This window comes from Microcaecilia unicolor, chromosome 9 (assembly GCF_901765095.1).
Source record: "Microcaecilia unicolor chromosome 9, aMicUni1.1, whole genome shotgun sequence".
Lineage (NCBI taxonomy): Eukaryota > Metazoa > Chordata > Amphibia > Gymnophiona > Siphonopidae > Microcaecilia > Microcaecilia unicolor.
Genome location: NC_044039.1, coordinates 46389043 through 46404691, shown reverse-complemented (window position 1 = coordinate 46404691; position 15649 = coordinate 46389043). Strand labels below are relative to the sequence as shown.

At 42.7% G+C, this 15649-nt stretch overlaps 1 protein-coding gene across 2 annotated transcripts in view; it reads right to left on the bottom strand.

Moving 5' to 3' along the window:
• The window catches only part of KDM5A (lysine demethylase 5A), a 461230-nt gene that overhangs the window by 104221 nt on the left and 341360 nt on the right, over positions 1-15649 (bottom strand). For both annotated transcript variants that reach the window (XM_030214276.1, XM_030214277.1), the window contains one exon: positions 8530-8668. In XM_030214276.1, coding sequence (XP_030070136.1) covers positions 8530-8668 — 139 coding nt within the window. The remainder of the gene's footprint in view (positions 1-8529; positions 8669-15649) is intronic.

Below are 15649 nucleotides of genomic sequence, written 5' to 3'. Positions count from 1 at the left end.
TGCCCCTCTATCCATCGAGGTCCAGCAATTCTCCTCTCTCCCCTCCCATTCATCCATGCCCAGCAACTCTTCATTCTCCCCTGCCCTCTCCTCCATCCACCCATATCCAGCAAATTTGCTCTCTCCCCTGCCCCCTCCATTCATCTATCCATGTCCAGCAATTGCCCTCTCTCCCCTGCCCTCTCCTCCATCAATCCATGTCCAGCAATTCTCCTCTCCCCTTCCCTCCACGTCCAGCAATTCTCCTCTCCCCTTCCCTCCACGTCCAGCAATTCTCCTCTCCCCTGCCCTACCCTCCTCTCCACGTCCAGCAATCTCTTCTCTCCCCCTGCCCTCCCCTCCATGTCCAGCAATCTCTTCTCTCCCCCTCCCCTCCACGTCCAGCGATTCTCCCTGCCCTCCCTCAGCTCCCTGACAGCCTTCCTCTCCGTTCCTTCCTGCCCCCCCCCCCCGCGTGTTTAAACCTTTTATTTTCCTCGAGCGACGGCAGTAAAAAAAACAACACAGCAGGCTCGCCTCCAGCCTTTCCCTTCCCTCACAAGTGTCCCGCCCTCGCGGAAACAGGAAATACATCATCGCAAGAAGGCGGGACACTGAGTGAGGGAAGGGAAAGGATGGAGGCGAGTCTGCTGTGTTGTGTTCTTCACTGCCAGCCCTGCATTTTGGGGGGGGGGGGGCAATGCCCCCCCTTGCTCCTCCAAACTATGCCCATGGGTAAGCATCTGTTGTACCGCGGGTGCAGGATTACTGCTCCTGCGGGGTGGCAAAATAACCTCTTTTTGCACCCGCGGTAAAACTTTGAAAATTTTCCACGTTCCTGTGGTTTTACTGCAGTTTACCACGATTACCCACTCCCGTGTCATTCTCTAGATGCACTCAGTGTGAAGAGAAAATAACTGCATGTTATTTAACTCATTTTATTCAATGAGCACTAAAGGAGGATCATCAGTCCTCCGATATTGAAGGGAGTCTGGGAAATCAGAATAAAATGTGACTAATGCCACAATCCCACTGTATTTCTTAGCCTGGATCAATGCCATTGCCATCCACAAATGGTCAGATTGAGGTCAACAAGAGTGCTGATCCTCCTATGACCAGAGGAAAAAAAATAAGAAAAATAATTTTACAGTATTTTATTTCATGTGTGGATTATCGTTCTCAAACCAATCATTTTCATATTTGCAATGCACACATTTGTGCTTCAAAACGCTCTACCAAGATCCATTCGAACAATCAACGGCCATTTGCCCTTCAGGAAAGCATTGAAGACCCATCTCTTCAAGAAAGCCTACCCCAATGATCCAACTAACTAAAGCCTACCCACATGATTCTGTACTGACGATTGTTATACATTGACCATGTCTCCCATACCCATATGCGCCCTATCTTTTCCTTTCCATCCTCCCTATGCCTACCTCCTAACGTTCATTTCCTTCTATACTTAATCCCTCCTATGCTCAATTTACTCATCAGTTTACCCCATTATTATTACGTTTACTACAATTTGTATAATCTTCTTAAAGACTTTGTAACTCTGTTTACTTGTTACTATGTAAGCCGCATTGAGCCTGCTATGTGTGGGAAAGCGCGGGGTACAAAAGTAATAAATAAATAAAACCAATATAGCAACTATTAAAACATGTCAAATGTAAAAATTTAGTACTTTTTTTCAAAAAATGAATATTTAAATTTTTAATCTGATAGGCCATTGATGGCATTTTGAGTACAATAAAGCATAATACAAAATAACTATCATCTAAAGTTATTAAAAATAAAACAATAAAACTTCAGGGACTAGTTATTAAAAATAAAACAACAATAAAACTTCAGGGACTATCTAACAAAGCTGTGCTGAACAAAAATATGTTTCACAGGATTGGAAAATAAAGATATACAAATAAAAATAATCATCTAAAGGCTAATAATTAAATATCTCAATATTATAAATACTTAAATAAAAGAAGAAAAGGATATGCTCATATTTACGTCCACTATGAGAGCAATTTTATAAGAGAGAGTCCGGATTAAGAGGCCAAGCAGGTACCTCTGTCTCTTTATAAAGTACTAGCTTAAGTGGCACAAATTGCATTTTGAATGAAGATGCAGACATTTACATCTACATGTAGATACCATTGATTATAAAATATGGCAAACTCCACCCATGCTTTGCCCAAACTATGACCCCAGCAACACCTACAGTAAAGCGTAGCAGGTATTCTCCGAGGACAGCTGGCTGCATCTTCTCACAGATGGTCCACATTGCTGGTCCAGAGCTTGTAACAAATTTTAAAAAATAGTATAAGTGCGAGATGCTCTCCATCGCACATGTGCGAATGCCTTCCCACCCGCAAGAGGGCGGGACCAGCAGTACAATATAAAGCATAATAAAAAGGAGACAATTCCAAGGGGAGGTAGGAAGGTATGTGAGAACATAAGGCATGCTGTCCTCAGAGAATACTTGCTACACATAAGAACCTTCGCTTTCTCCAAGCAGACCTATAATTCTCACAGATGTAATCCCTAGCTACCAGGCTCACCAAAAACAAAAATCAGTGGTCAACTGGACCTCTCAATGGCGAGGGCAAAAAAGTAATTACAACTGGGTGAGTGCAGCCTGGAACAGAATGGGCCTAGGAAGGTGGAGTTGGAGTCTATACCCCAAACAACCCAAATTCAACAGAACTGTCTGTCCAAATAGACTATCGCATCGGGTATCCTGCTCAAGGCAGTACTGAGATGTGAATGTGTCGGCTGAAGACCATTTCTCAGCCTTGCAAATTTCTTCAACAGCAGCTGACCACTCTGACTGTGAGCCCTGACATGACCCTCAAGGGTCAATCCAGCCTGGGCATAAGTGAAAGAAATAAAATCTGCCAGCCAATTGGAAACGGTGTATTTCCTGATGGCAACTCCCATCCTGTTGGGATCAAAAGAAACGAAAAGCAGGGTGAACTGTCTGTAGGGCCCAGTCCACTCCAAGCAAAAGGCTAATGCTTGCTCGCAGGCCAAGGTGTGCAGTGCACTTTCACCAGGATGAGCATGAGGACAGGGGAAGAATGTTGGCAAGACAATCGACTGGTTCAGATGGAACGACACACCCTTAAGAAGGAACTTAGGGTGCGTGCGGAGGACTACTCTGTTATGATAAAATTTTGTATAAGGTGCATCTGCCGCTAAGACCTAAAGCTCACTGACCCTGTGAGCTAAAGTAACAGTCACCAAAAATATGACCTTCCAGATAAAGTACTTCAGATGACAGGAATCAAGTGGCTCAAAAGGAGCTTTCAAAAGCTAGGTGAGAATGACGTTAAGATCCCATGACACAGATGGAGGTTTGACAGGCGGCTATCAGGCATATTTTCAAAGCACTTAGCCTTCCAATGTTCCACAGAAACCTATGGAACTTTGGAAGACTAAGTGCTTTGAAAATATGCCTCTTTGTCAACAGCACACCTCTTACGAAGTGAACAACTAGAGGCTGCCCAAAGATGTACTTACCCTCTACATGATGATAAGCACTAACTGAACTGAGGCGAATCCTTACGGAGTTGGTCTTGAGACCAGACTCAGAGAGGTGCAGAGGGTATTCAAGCAGGGTCTTGGCAGTGCAGGAAATGGGATTTAGGGCTTTGTCCTCACACCATATGGCAAACCTCCTCCATTCAATATTTATATTTATTGATTTTAACATTTACATTCACATATAAATGTTTAGGAAATATCCGTAAATCTATGACAATGGCAATAAACAGCTTAACTCTAATTCTTTTTTAAATTTGTCCACAACACATTTGGACCCAAGTACAAGGCAAAAAGATTTTAACACACAAAAATAACAATAATATCATTAGAGCAAGGAGGAGCAAGAGAATGCTCACAATCGAGATATAGCATTAAGTTGTGGGTGTATGCAAAGAGTCCCTAACACTCGCTTTAGAAATAATAAATTGCAACAATTGGGGGGGGGGGGGGGGGGGGGGAAATATAATTATTAGTTTCTAGAGACACAAAACATCTACAAGGAAATTTTAATTTAAACAAAGCTCCTAAGTTGAGAACTCTTGGTTTAAACACCAGGAGTGGAGGAGTGGCCTAGTGGTTAGGGTGGTGAACTTTGGTCCTGGGGAGCTGAGGAACTGAGTTCGATTCCCGGCACAGGCAGCTCCTTGTGACTCTGGGCAAGTCACCTAACCCTCCACTGCCCCATGTGAGCCGCATTGAGCCTGCCATGAGTGGAAAAGCGCGGAGTACAAATGTAACAAAAAAAAAAATTTCTCTTCTTCTTTTCTGAGTGTCTCTGGCTAAATATGGAAAAATGTGAATTTTACTTCCCCAAAAAAGTGCATTAATGTGACGAAAATAGGCTCAAAAAATGTTATTTCTGTCCGGTTCCAAAGCAAAAGACACCAAAAGTGTGGTTCTTTCAGTCACCACCGCAGCCAGACTCATATTTGGAAAAACAAAATATGATAGTGCAAAACCCCTAAGAAAGAAACTGCACTGGCTCCCACTCAAAGAACGGATCACGTTCAAGATATGCACGATAGTTCACAAAATCATTTACGGAGACGCCCTGACCTACATGCTAGACCTCGTTGACCTACCTCCTAGAAATGCTAAAAGATCTGCCCACACATTTCTCAATCTACACTTCCCCAGCTGTAAAGGACTAAAATACAAACTAACACATGCGACCAGTTTTTCCTACAGCTGTGGAACGCACTACCAACAAAATTGAAAATAATTAACGAAATAACTAAGTTTCGTAAATCTCTGAAAACTTATCTCTTCGACAAGGCTTACCACAAGAATCCATAGCTTAACTACAACACTTCACCTTGATTTTGAATGACGTCTTTCCATAACTGTTTGTTAGTTCCTCTCTGTTTTCCTTGATCTTTTTGTAACACCAAATGTATCTTTAACCCTGTAATGGCGACGCCACAATGAGCCTGCAAAAAGGTGGGAAAATGTGGGATACAAGTGCAATAAATAAATAAATAATGAACTCTCCAAGAATTCAGTCAAAGTTAGTTCAGGAACAGATTGAGGTTGCACATTAGGAGGTCTTGAAGAACCTGTTATATATTGAGTTCTTACTATGGGTGGAATGCCCTCCATTGGTATTCCTAATATTATCCAAAATATTTTTTAACGTGTCCAAAGCAGGTATTAATGGAGATTTAGGAAAATTTATAAATCTTAGATTGTTTCTACAACCTTGATTTTCCAGGAATTCAAGTTTACGAACTTCAATATCCTTCTCTTTTATAAGCATTGTTGTAACATTCTGCAACTGGGCAAATTCTCCCTTCAAAACTGTTATTTGATTTGCTTGAATATTTTCAGACAGATTTTGAATAATTTGTTTCAATCCCATAACTTCTCCTTTAAAGGAGTTTGAAATAGATGTGATAGTGGAGTTCAAACCTTGTATAGTGTCCCACAACGACTCCATCGTCACCACAGATGGTCTCAACAAACCTCCATTCCCACTGAAAGGTAAATCCCGAGCAGAACAGAATTCCTGGTATCCCCTCCGCTGTCGCTCGGGGTTGGGGCGTCGCGAGGTCCTCCTCCCACAGCAAGCGCTGGCTCATCCATCACCTCCGCTCACTGTAACTCCATTGGTGCCAAATCTCTTCCGGGTCGCGGGGGAGCTGTGCAAGAGGGAGGGCTTAATGATGCTCCCTCTTTGCTATGGTCTGCGTACGACGACGCGGAACCCATCGAGGCGAGGCTTTGGTTGATCTCGTTGGTGATTTCATTTAGATTGTGTTTAAACGGGATATATATTGTGACATCGTCTGCATATATATAAGGGTTGAGGTTTTGGTTGGCTAGTAATTTGGCTAAAGGTGTCATCATTAGGTTGAAGAGGGTTGGTGAAAGGAGGGATCCTTGGGGGACTCCACATTCCGGTGTCCATGGTTCTGATGTGTCCGTCTTCGTTGTTACTTGGTATGATCTTGTGGTCAGGAATCCTCTGAACCATTTGAGAACTGTACCTCCTATTCCAAAGTATTCTAGTATATGTAATAGTATTCCATGATTGACCATGTTGAAGGCACTAGACATGTGGAATTGTAGGAGGAGTTATGCCATTGCCGGTTGCAATTGCTTGTTTGAATGAGTTCATTGCAGACACAAGAACAGTTTCGGTGCTGTGATTCGTCCTAAATCCTGATTGGGACTCAAGCAGAATTGAGTGTTTATCTAAGTATTCAGTGAGTTGTTTCGTCACTATGCCCTCCATGAGTTTGGTTATGAGGGGTATAGATGCTACTGGGCGGTAACTGGTTATGTCCATTGTGTCTTTCTTGGCATTACCTACTACCGTGAAAACCATTGAAGAAATAACCAACTTTCGAAAATCTCTGAAGACACACCTCTTCAACAAAGCTTACAAAGAGAACCCATAACCTTACTAAATCACCCCGCCAACTAGCCCAGCTACGACAGTCTAATCTCTTTACCTATCCACCTAATCCTTTTCTTCTCTCCCTATCTAACACTTTTACATCACAAATCATATCTATTATCCTGGAATGGCAAAACCATAACAGAACTCTGTAAGCCACATTGAGCCTGCAAATAGGTGGGAAAATGTAGGATACAAATGCAATAAATAAATTATATATATATATATATTTATTTATTTATTTAGCACATTTACACCCCACCTTTTCCCACAGGGGTGCAGGCTCAAAGTGGCTTACAATGCACTGACAAGGCTATCGTCAGATCAGTGGTTAGAAAGTTACAATCAAATTAGAAAGGATAGAAGGAACAGGGTAAGAAGAAAAAAAGGGAAAGGGTAAAAGAGTCTAAAATGGACCATGGAAATGTTATTAAGAAAGACTATAGGTTGAATGTTGAATCCATGGAGTAGGCTTTCCGAGTTATGCTGAGATGGTCCTGAGTGGATTGAACAGCTTTCGGCAAGGTTTTCTTTTCCTTTTTGGGCAGGAAGAGAAGTGAATCGACCGGACAGGCCATGTTGATGTAGTATGGTGAAAATCGAGTGGAAATCTGCCCTTCCATCCGTCCACTCCAGCCCCCTGAGATGAGCAGCGCAGCGATCCATCCACTCCACAGCAGTCCCAACGACAAACAGCTGGAGGCCAACGAACAGTAGGCAGCAAAATCAGGCCGCCTTCACCAGCCGGAATCAGCAAGAAAGCCAGAGATGAGGCTTCCCACCATAAGACGCACCCTCCAGGAGGTCCCAACAGCGCTGCAGCACTGCTCAACGGCTGGCAAGCGGGGCAGGAGACAAGAGCGATCAAGCGGCAGGCTGAGAGGCAACAGACACAAACGGAGCACGTCGACGGGAGAAGCCAGAGGCACAGAGGAACAGACAGATGCCCACAGTCGTTGGCCCAAACGAGCCACGTGCAATGCCTTGGTCCCTGCTGGGTTGACTAGAGCCGGACCATGCTCACAGGCACTCACCACCACACTCTCAACGCAAACGTGCCAATCTTCTGCCAGACGCTGGCGGTGAGTAAAGTCGAAGAACAGCAAAATTATTGAGAGACGGGAACAGATGTTGATCGGAGTTCCGCGATATCGAATGAGGCAGTGACCGAAAAGATCAGGTCAGTTTACAACCAGAGTACGGTCCGTTCCAGAGATGGTTTCAGGAGCTAACGGTTCTTGAGTTTCTCTATATGGCAGCCATATTAATATAGTTGGAGTCTCCCACATAAGACAAGTTGATATTACCTATTTATGTCATCTGGCATGTAATTTTATACCTAGCATTATAAGAGCCATTTTACATGCATATACTGCCAAATATACACAAAAATAACTATAAAATTACCCTATAATGCTATCCACATCAGAGAGCTATTTATATTTTATATAATCATTGCACATGAAAAAAAAAACACAAAACTTTACTTATCTGAAACTCATAGATGAATAGTCCATTCAACACATACATTAAATGCTCCAATGTGAATGTTTCCTCATAAGCTTCCTTAAAGAAAGTGTTCGTTATGGCCTTATCACAGCTTCATCAACTATAACTTCTTTTGCACTACTCCTTTTGTTCCAAACATCCATTACTTTTTTTTTCCCCACAGCTCTTCATAAATGTTAACAAGTTTGCACAGCTTCATTTCACATAGTGATAGCTGTAGGTTCCAAATAAACTCCATACACTCTGGGTTTCATATGGAAGCAAATTCCAAATAAATGGACAACGCATATGACAGGCCCTTCTTTAATCAGAACTGGGCATTAAAAAAAAAAATCAACCAACCAATCCCACCCCCCTTCCCCCCAGGCACCTACTTGTTGACTTTTCCTTCAAGGTATCTCAAAATGTTACCTGATGAAAATGGCATACTGAGTACAAACTTATCAGTGCACACAATGATGTGGTAAGAAATGAGTACTTACTCATTTGTTTTACTCTTTTGCTGTGATATTTAGCCTTTGACAATGGGTATTTGAAAGGGCTGACAATTCATTAATATACTAGCTATACCCAAATGGAAGATCCAAAATACTCCTTACCTGAATCGCCTCCACCTTAGAAGTCCAATCTCTGGCTCGTTGTAGAGCTTCCTTCAGAGCCAGTACATTAGGCAAATAGGCAGGAATGTTCTTGGATTCATTCACTATACTCTCAAGGCTAGCCATGCTGTGCCGTGGCCTTGGAAAATAAAAACACATTTCATTCACTTTATCTGTGCATCCAAGGAGATCTCATCAATTAGAACATTTACTTGTAACAACCCAAGACTGCATAAGGATGACAAATGCTAGCAAAAGAACTGTGAAAACAAAGTCCAGCTCCCTTACCTCATCTCCTCCCTTACATATTGTCTGGCTGTTTTTCTTTTCTAGCCCTTGAATATCATGCTCTGTGTTAAGAAAACACAAAAATTGTAGCTCCACCTTCACAGGTAGTTGCACCTAGGTAAACAGCTTCTTTGCACTAATGGAGTGGAGGAGTGGCCTAGTGGTTAGGGTGGTGGACTTTGGTCCTGGGGAACTGAGGAACTGAGTTTGATTCCCGGCACAGGCAGCTCTTTGTGACTCTGGGCAAGTCACTTAACCCTCCATTGCCTGCCACATTGAGCCTGCCATGAGTGGGAAAGCGCGGGGTACAAATGTAATAAAAAAAATATATATATCACTATTGACCATCTAAATCATCAAGAGATATCAAACCTTAATGACAAACTGTCATGACTTACAGAATAGTTTCAGAGCAGAATCATCTTGAATCCTGCTAAATCAAAGGTACTACTTTTCACAAATCATCCTACCAAACCTTGTCAGTCAGTCACTCTTTTTAACAAATTCCCCTGACTGATACCACTCATATCTTTGAAGTTATGGTTGGGACTGCCCTTGCTTTCCACCCTCAGACCACCCAGGTTGTTTGTCGTTCATTTTATAAACTTGGTCTAATTAGACTGATTCAACCCTTGCTTCAATCTCAGCACTTAATATCCTAATCAATTCATGTGTAATTTCGCAGCTAGACTTTTTTTTTGTTACATTTGTACCCCGCGCTTTCCCACTCATGGCAGACTCAATGCGGCTTACATGGGGAAATGGAGGGTTAAGTGACTTGTCCAAAGTCACAAGGAGCTGCCTATGCCTGAAGTGGGAATCGAACTCAGTTCCTCAGTTCCCCAGGACCAAAGTCCACCACCCTAACCACTAGGCCACTCCTCCACTATTGCAATTCATTATACAAAAGAATCAGATTCAAGGATCTCAGAAGATTACAACTGACCGCCCCAGGCTTGCACAGAACATTGGCAAATATGACCATATTATACTCCATTTGAACTGGTTACCCATACAACACAGAATTACATACAAATTGTTTCTTCTGGTCTAAGACCTTGCTCTCAGAAAAACCTCTTTCACCACTTAATTTATGTTTCTCCCTTGTATCCTTAGAACGCTCTATCAACATTGTCTCTTCACACCAAGTCATAAAGAAATAATCCAAACACATGATGGACTCCATTTTTTCCGTCCAAGGTCCCCTTCTATAGAATTCCCTGTCCGTTCACTTTTGTCTTCAAAGGACACTGGCACAATTTAAAACCGATCTAAAAACATTCTTATTTCATGATGCTTTCTCCTAAATTACCTTCCCCTAATCCTGTGAAGCAATCCCTTTCCCTTTATTATAGATGAGCTTGTAAAATAGTGCAGTTTTGGTTTTTGATAGAACTGATATCTACCGGTAATCACTCAGGAATATAGAGGAATTGGAATTACTATAGTGTATTCCACACATTTATATGTGGCACTGCTGTCAGTGACCAAGTTTCCAAGTTTATTTTGTACTTTCTATATCACTCTACAGGTATTAACAAACTAAAAATTGGGAACTATAACCCCAAGTCGAATCATGATGGGTAGACAGAGGAAGGGCACTAGCGTTCCAAGTCACTCTGAAATGCACAAAGCTGTTTGAAGGAAACAGTGAAGGGGGATCCCACACCAAGACATGCCTGGCCAAAGTGCATCCTGAAGGATGGAGTGACAAGACAGTCGAAATGTGCATCATCATAGATGAGCAGAGTAACGGGTCTATCGCAAGATCAGAGTTCTATGACCTGTTTGACATCCATCAAAACTACTTCTCATATAGCATCAAAACTTGTGCAGGGGTCGTACAGAAGGCAGGGTGAATAGCAAGCAGTTATGTGATAGAGGCAATGGATGGCAGAACCATGTCACGGTCATCCACTCTAGTCGAATGTGAAAAAGCTAATCTACTGCACTTTTTCCATCAATTCATAATATTAAAATAGGCACTGAGGAAGTCTGTTACACTGCTCTCCTACTTATCCTAACAAGGAAGGTTTCCAGCCTTCCACCCATACAAAATCAAAATTTGCTATGAAAAAATTAGGTCTTACCTGTTAGTTTTCATGCCTTCAGTCATCCAGACCAGTCCAGACACATGGACTTGCCTTCTTCTACCGGCATATGGAAACTTGAGAACTAAAGACATTACTCTATTCCTCCAGCCTACAAAATAAGACTAGATTCTATACATCAATCTTGTTACTTTGTGGAACAATTTGTCCCTTTTCTTAAGGCAAGAATAACCTCGTCAGAAATTTAAATCTCAATTAAAAGCTTTTTTTTTTTTTTAATTTCTGTCAGGCGTTCTCTAATGAGGTTTAATGTTGTTCTTGCCTTTTTCACTGGAACAGTTATAATGCAGCCAGCAAAGTGTGTGTTTTATGTCTTTTCCCTCCCTTTATGGTTTTATTTATTAGTAACTATTTTGTAATTAAACACATGTTGTTTTGTGCCTTGTTTCAATTATTTTTTTGTATGTGTTCTGACAAAACGTCTTCTCCCTTATAATTTGATTCTATATAAACTGCTGAGATTTTAATTACACTGTGCGGTATATCAAATAAATTTGAACCTTGACCCGCAACATCATTTAAATATCTTGTGCAATCCCTCACTAGTCAGTATTTTGATAAATTAAAAAGGGCATAAACAATATCAACCACTCTCCAAAAAAAGAAAAAAAAAAAAAAAGAAACAACCTACAATTACAAGAAATTACACATCTCTTGTAGAGGAACAAGGCTATCTACGACAAAGCTTGTTCCCTAGGAGAATGTGCCTACATACTAGAGGCAGCAGACAGCCTTTAAGCAGATATGCTGTCACAATTGTCTCTTTTAATCCAACAAGCTACTACCGCCTTAGACATCAGCTGCCATTCTATTTCCCCCAAACAAATCAAACTGACAAAATTCTTCCATCCTTATCAAATAAGTGTAACTTTCTCTTTATTTCCAACCAACAAAGCCAGTCAAAATCTGTTTCCAGTAGGCTCGCAGAATACCAGAAGAGAAACAGAAGGACCGAGATGAAATCAGGATATCATCTCAAGGAGAAATGGCTGAATTATTAACCTTCTCATGAAATCACCACCAAGAACAGCTCTTGACAAGACAAGGCCTACAACTCTGATATCTTCCTCATTATGATTGTACATCACCTAGATTTGGCAGTGCCACAGATGGGCGCTTCATTAAATCTCATAATAAACAAACATTAAACATATAGGAGCCAATATTCAGACAGTGGCTGGCAGCCCTGCTAACTTCCGTGGTCAGCTGGCAGTGAATCTTGAAATTCAATGCCAGGTCATATCTGGCAACTGGTACTGAATTTCTGTTTTGTCATGTTTTTTTGTTACCACTATGAACGTAGCCGGTCAAGCTGATATTCATCAGCTGACCAGCTAAGTTATAGCGGCCAAAGACAGACCTGCTATTTATGCAGTTCTATCTGGCCATTAAACTTTGCTGGTCAGCCAATGAATATTGGCACTAACAGGCTATGTTACGCAACATAGCCAGTGATAGGGCTAAGCACTAATAGTCAGCCGAGACTGCTGGCTATCTCGCACTGAGTATTAGTGCTTAGCCAGCTTAAGGTTATTTAACTGGCCAGGAGCCAGTCTTGACCAGTTAATTAGTGCTGAATATCAAATCAAATCAATTCTTGTATACCACTAATTTCCCCTTTCCAGAGTTCTGTGTGGTTTACATTCTAGGTAAGACAAAAGCCGATAATGTTAGTGTGAGGTGTGAGAACAATTAGAGACCACTGGTGTAATGCATAAGATCAAAAACATTATAGGAAAAGATAACGGATGATACTAGGAGGTAGAAGTCAATGGATTGTTATGAAGCAGACTTTGGGAAGAGGGAGTTTTTTAGCCTCTTCCTGAAGCTAAGGTAGCTGTTTTCTGTTCCGGTGGTAATAGGTAGAGTGTTCCATATTTTAACTCCAAGTACAGAGAATAGAGAGCTGAAAATCTTCTGATTTTAGTGTGGTAGAGGAGATAGAGTTTAATATTCAACACGGTTTCAAAGGGCAGAGACAGTACAAGGTTCAGATAAGAAGGGGGCACAATTGGATGCCAGGAAGGGTTCAACAGCTTAATGCCCCCTCTGGAATTTTACCACATCCAAATCAGTCGTCAGAGACTCACCATAAACTAAACTTCATCTCAAACACTTGTGTAAACAACTCCAATACACTAATACTAGGTGACAAACCTTCACCTAGAAGACCCCAACTCCACCAATGCACGTGAATGCAAAGACTTCCTACAGTCCTGGGATCTCAAATGGCCTCACATGCAAGCTACCCACACCAAGGGACACACACTGGACCTCTTATCACACAAATTATCCACAGATCATAACTGACATCAAATGGACAGAAACACCTTGGACCGACCACTACAAACTGAACCTATCCCTAGGCTGGCGGAAGAAGGGATTAAACCATACACCAGAACACACAACTGACACTACGAGAGGGCAAATAGACCCACAAATATTCTGGCAACTGATATACGACAACGAATGGACAACACGAACGGATTCCATATATTAACTCAATCACTGGGAAGATAGATGCAGAAACGTACTAAACGTAATAGCACCCATAAAGACAAGAATATCTAGAAGACAAACTCGATACCATGGTTCAATGACGAATTTAAAAAAACTCAAAACACAATCCAGGAAACTTGAACAAGCATGGAAAAAAACAAAAGATGAACTCACACTCAATGCATGGAAACAAATACATAGAAAATACAAATATGCAATAAGACAAACCAAAAGATCCTACTACAAAATTAAAATAGGACTGGATTATAAAGATCTGAAGAAATTATTCCGACTCCTAAATACGTTACTAGACACCAACCCTATCACCGCAACCAACACAGACATCCCACCCGCAGACAAACTTGCGAATTACTTCAACAAAAAAATAACAAAATTACGCAACACACTTCCTCAGCATAACACCGACATCGAAATCTTCTTCAATGACCTGGACCTAATCCCTGATGGATACCCAGCTGACCGTATCTGGTTAACATTTACCCTCCTCACCACTGAATCAGTCACAAAAGCGACTCACAGGTTTGCCAGCACCCACTGCAAACTAGATATATGCTCCAGTCATCTACTTAAATTCGCCCCGGCCGCTTCACAGCAGACCTCACATCCCACCTAAACTTCATGCTACCAGGTCTCTTCCCCGAGGAAAATGGCAACATCCTACTCACCCCAATACCAAAAGACACTAAGAAAATCACAAACAACCTAGCCAACTACCACCGCCCAGTTGTGTCTATCTCACTAGTAGTCAAACTGATGGAAAGCTTGGTGACCAAACAGCTTACGGAATACATGGATAAGTTCTCAATACTACATAACTCACAATCAGGATTCCACCCTCACCATAGTACTGAAACTGTCCTAGTCACTCTCCTGGCGAAATTCAAGCAAGAAATAGCCACTAGTAAAAGCATACCCTATTCAAATCAAGATGGGTTGGAAGGTTCCTTGGGCATGGCAAAATAGATGGAATCAAACTAAATCAGGAAAAGAAGTAATCTCCCAAAATCAATAATAAATATCCACTATCAAAACAGAGTAGGGAGATTGTTATATATGGCGTCACAAAACAGCACTATTCTTCAATCTTATCTAATATAATAAAACGCACCCTCAACGTTCTGAGGACAACGTTCTGTGAAGCCTTGAAGCCTGAAGCCTTGAAGCCTGAAGCCTTGAAGCCTGAAGCCTTGAAGCCATCTGACGTCACTCCCAGGCTGAGGCTGAAGGGTTCGTGGATTCGTGGTGTGAAGCCTTCAAGCCAGCCAGCCGTCTCTGCCCCGCCCTCGCGACAAAACAAACAAATCCGGAAGCGAAACGTCAGGGAAGGAGGCGGCGCTCCCGACGTCTAGCCTTCCCTTCGCTGTGTTCCGCCAAGGCGGAACACAGCGAAGGGAAAGCTAGACGTCGGGAGCGCCGCCTCCTTCCCTGACGCTTCGCTGCACGAACCGCCACGGAGGTAAAGTTAAAAAGAATAAAAAAAAAAAAAAAAAGGGATGCATGGATGCGAAGGGGTGGGGGGGGGGCATGGATGCGAGGGGGGGGGGCATGGATGCGAAGGGGGGGGGGAGAAAAGGGCGGGCCAGGCTGGGACATGGGAGAGAGCGTAGCATGGATGCGAGGGGGGGGGTCATGGAAGGGCGAGAGGGGACTTGCTGGAAAAGGATGAATGGAGGCGGCAGGGGACAGAGGAGCATGGATGGGTATGGATTAGGAGGGCAGGGCACAGGGAGAGAGGGGAATTACTGGAAATGGATGAATGGAGGGGGCAGGGGACAGAGGAGCATGGATGGGCATGGATTGGGAGGGCAGGACTCAGGGAGAGAGGGAAATTGCTGGATAGGGAAAAATGGAGGGGCCAGGTGACAGATGAGCATGGATGGGCATGGATTGGAAGGGCAGGACTCAGGGAGAGGGGAATTGCTGGATAGGGATGAATGGAGGGGACAGATGGGCATGGATGGATATGGATTGCAGAGCAGGCCTCAGGCAGAGAGGGGAAATGCTGGATAGGGAAAAATGGAGGGGCCAGGTGACAGATGAGCATGGATGGGCATGGATTGGAAGGGCAGGACTCAGGGAGAGGGGAATTGCTGGATAGGGATGAATGGAGGGGACAGATGGGCATGGATGGATATGGATTGCAGAGCAGGCCTCAGGCAGAGAGGGGAAATGCTGGATAGGGAAAAATGGAGGGGCCAGGT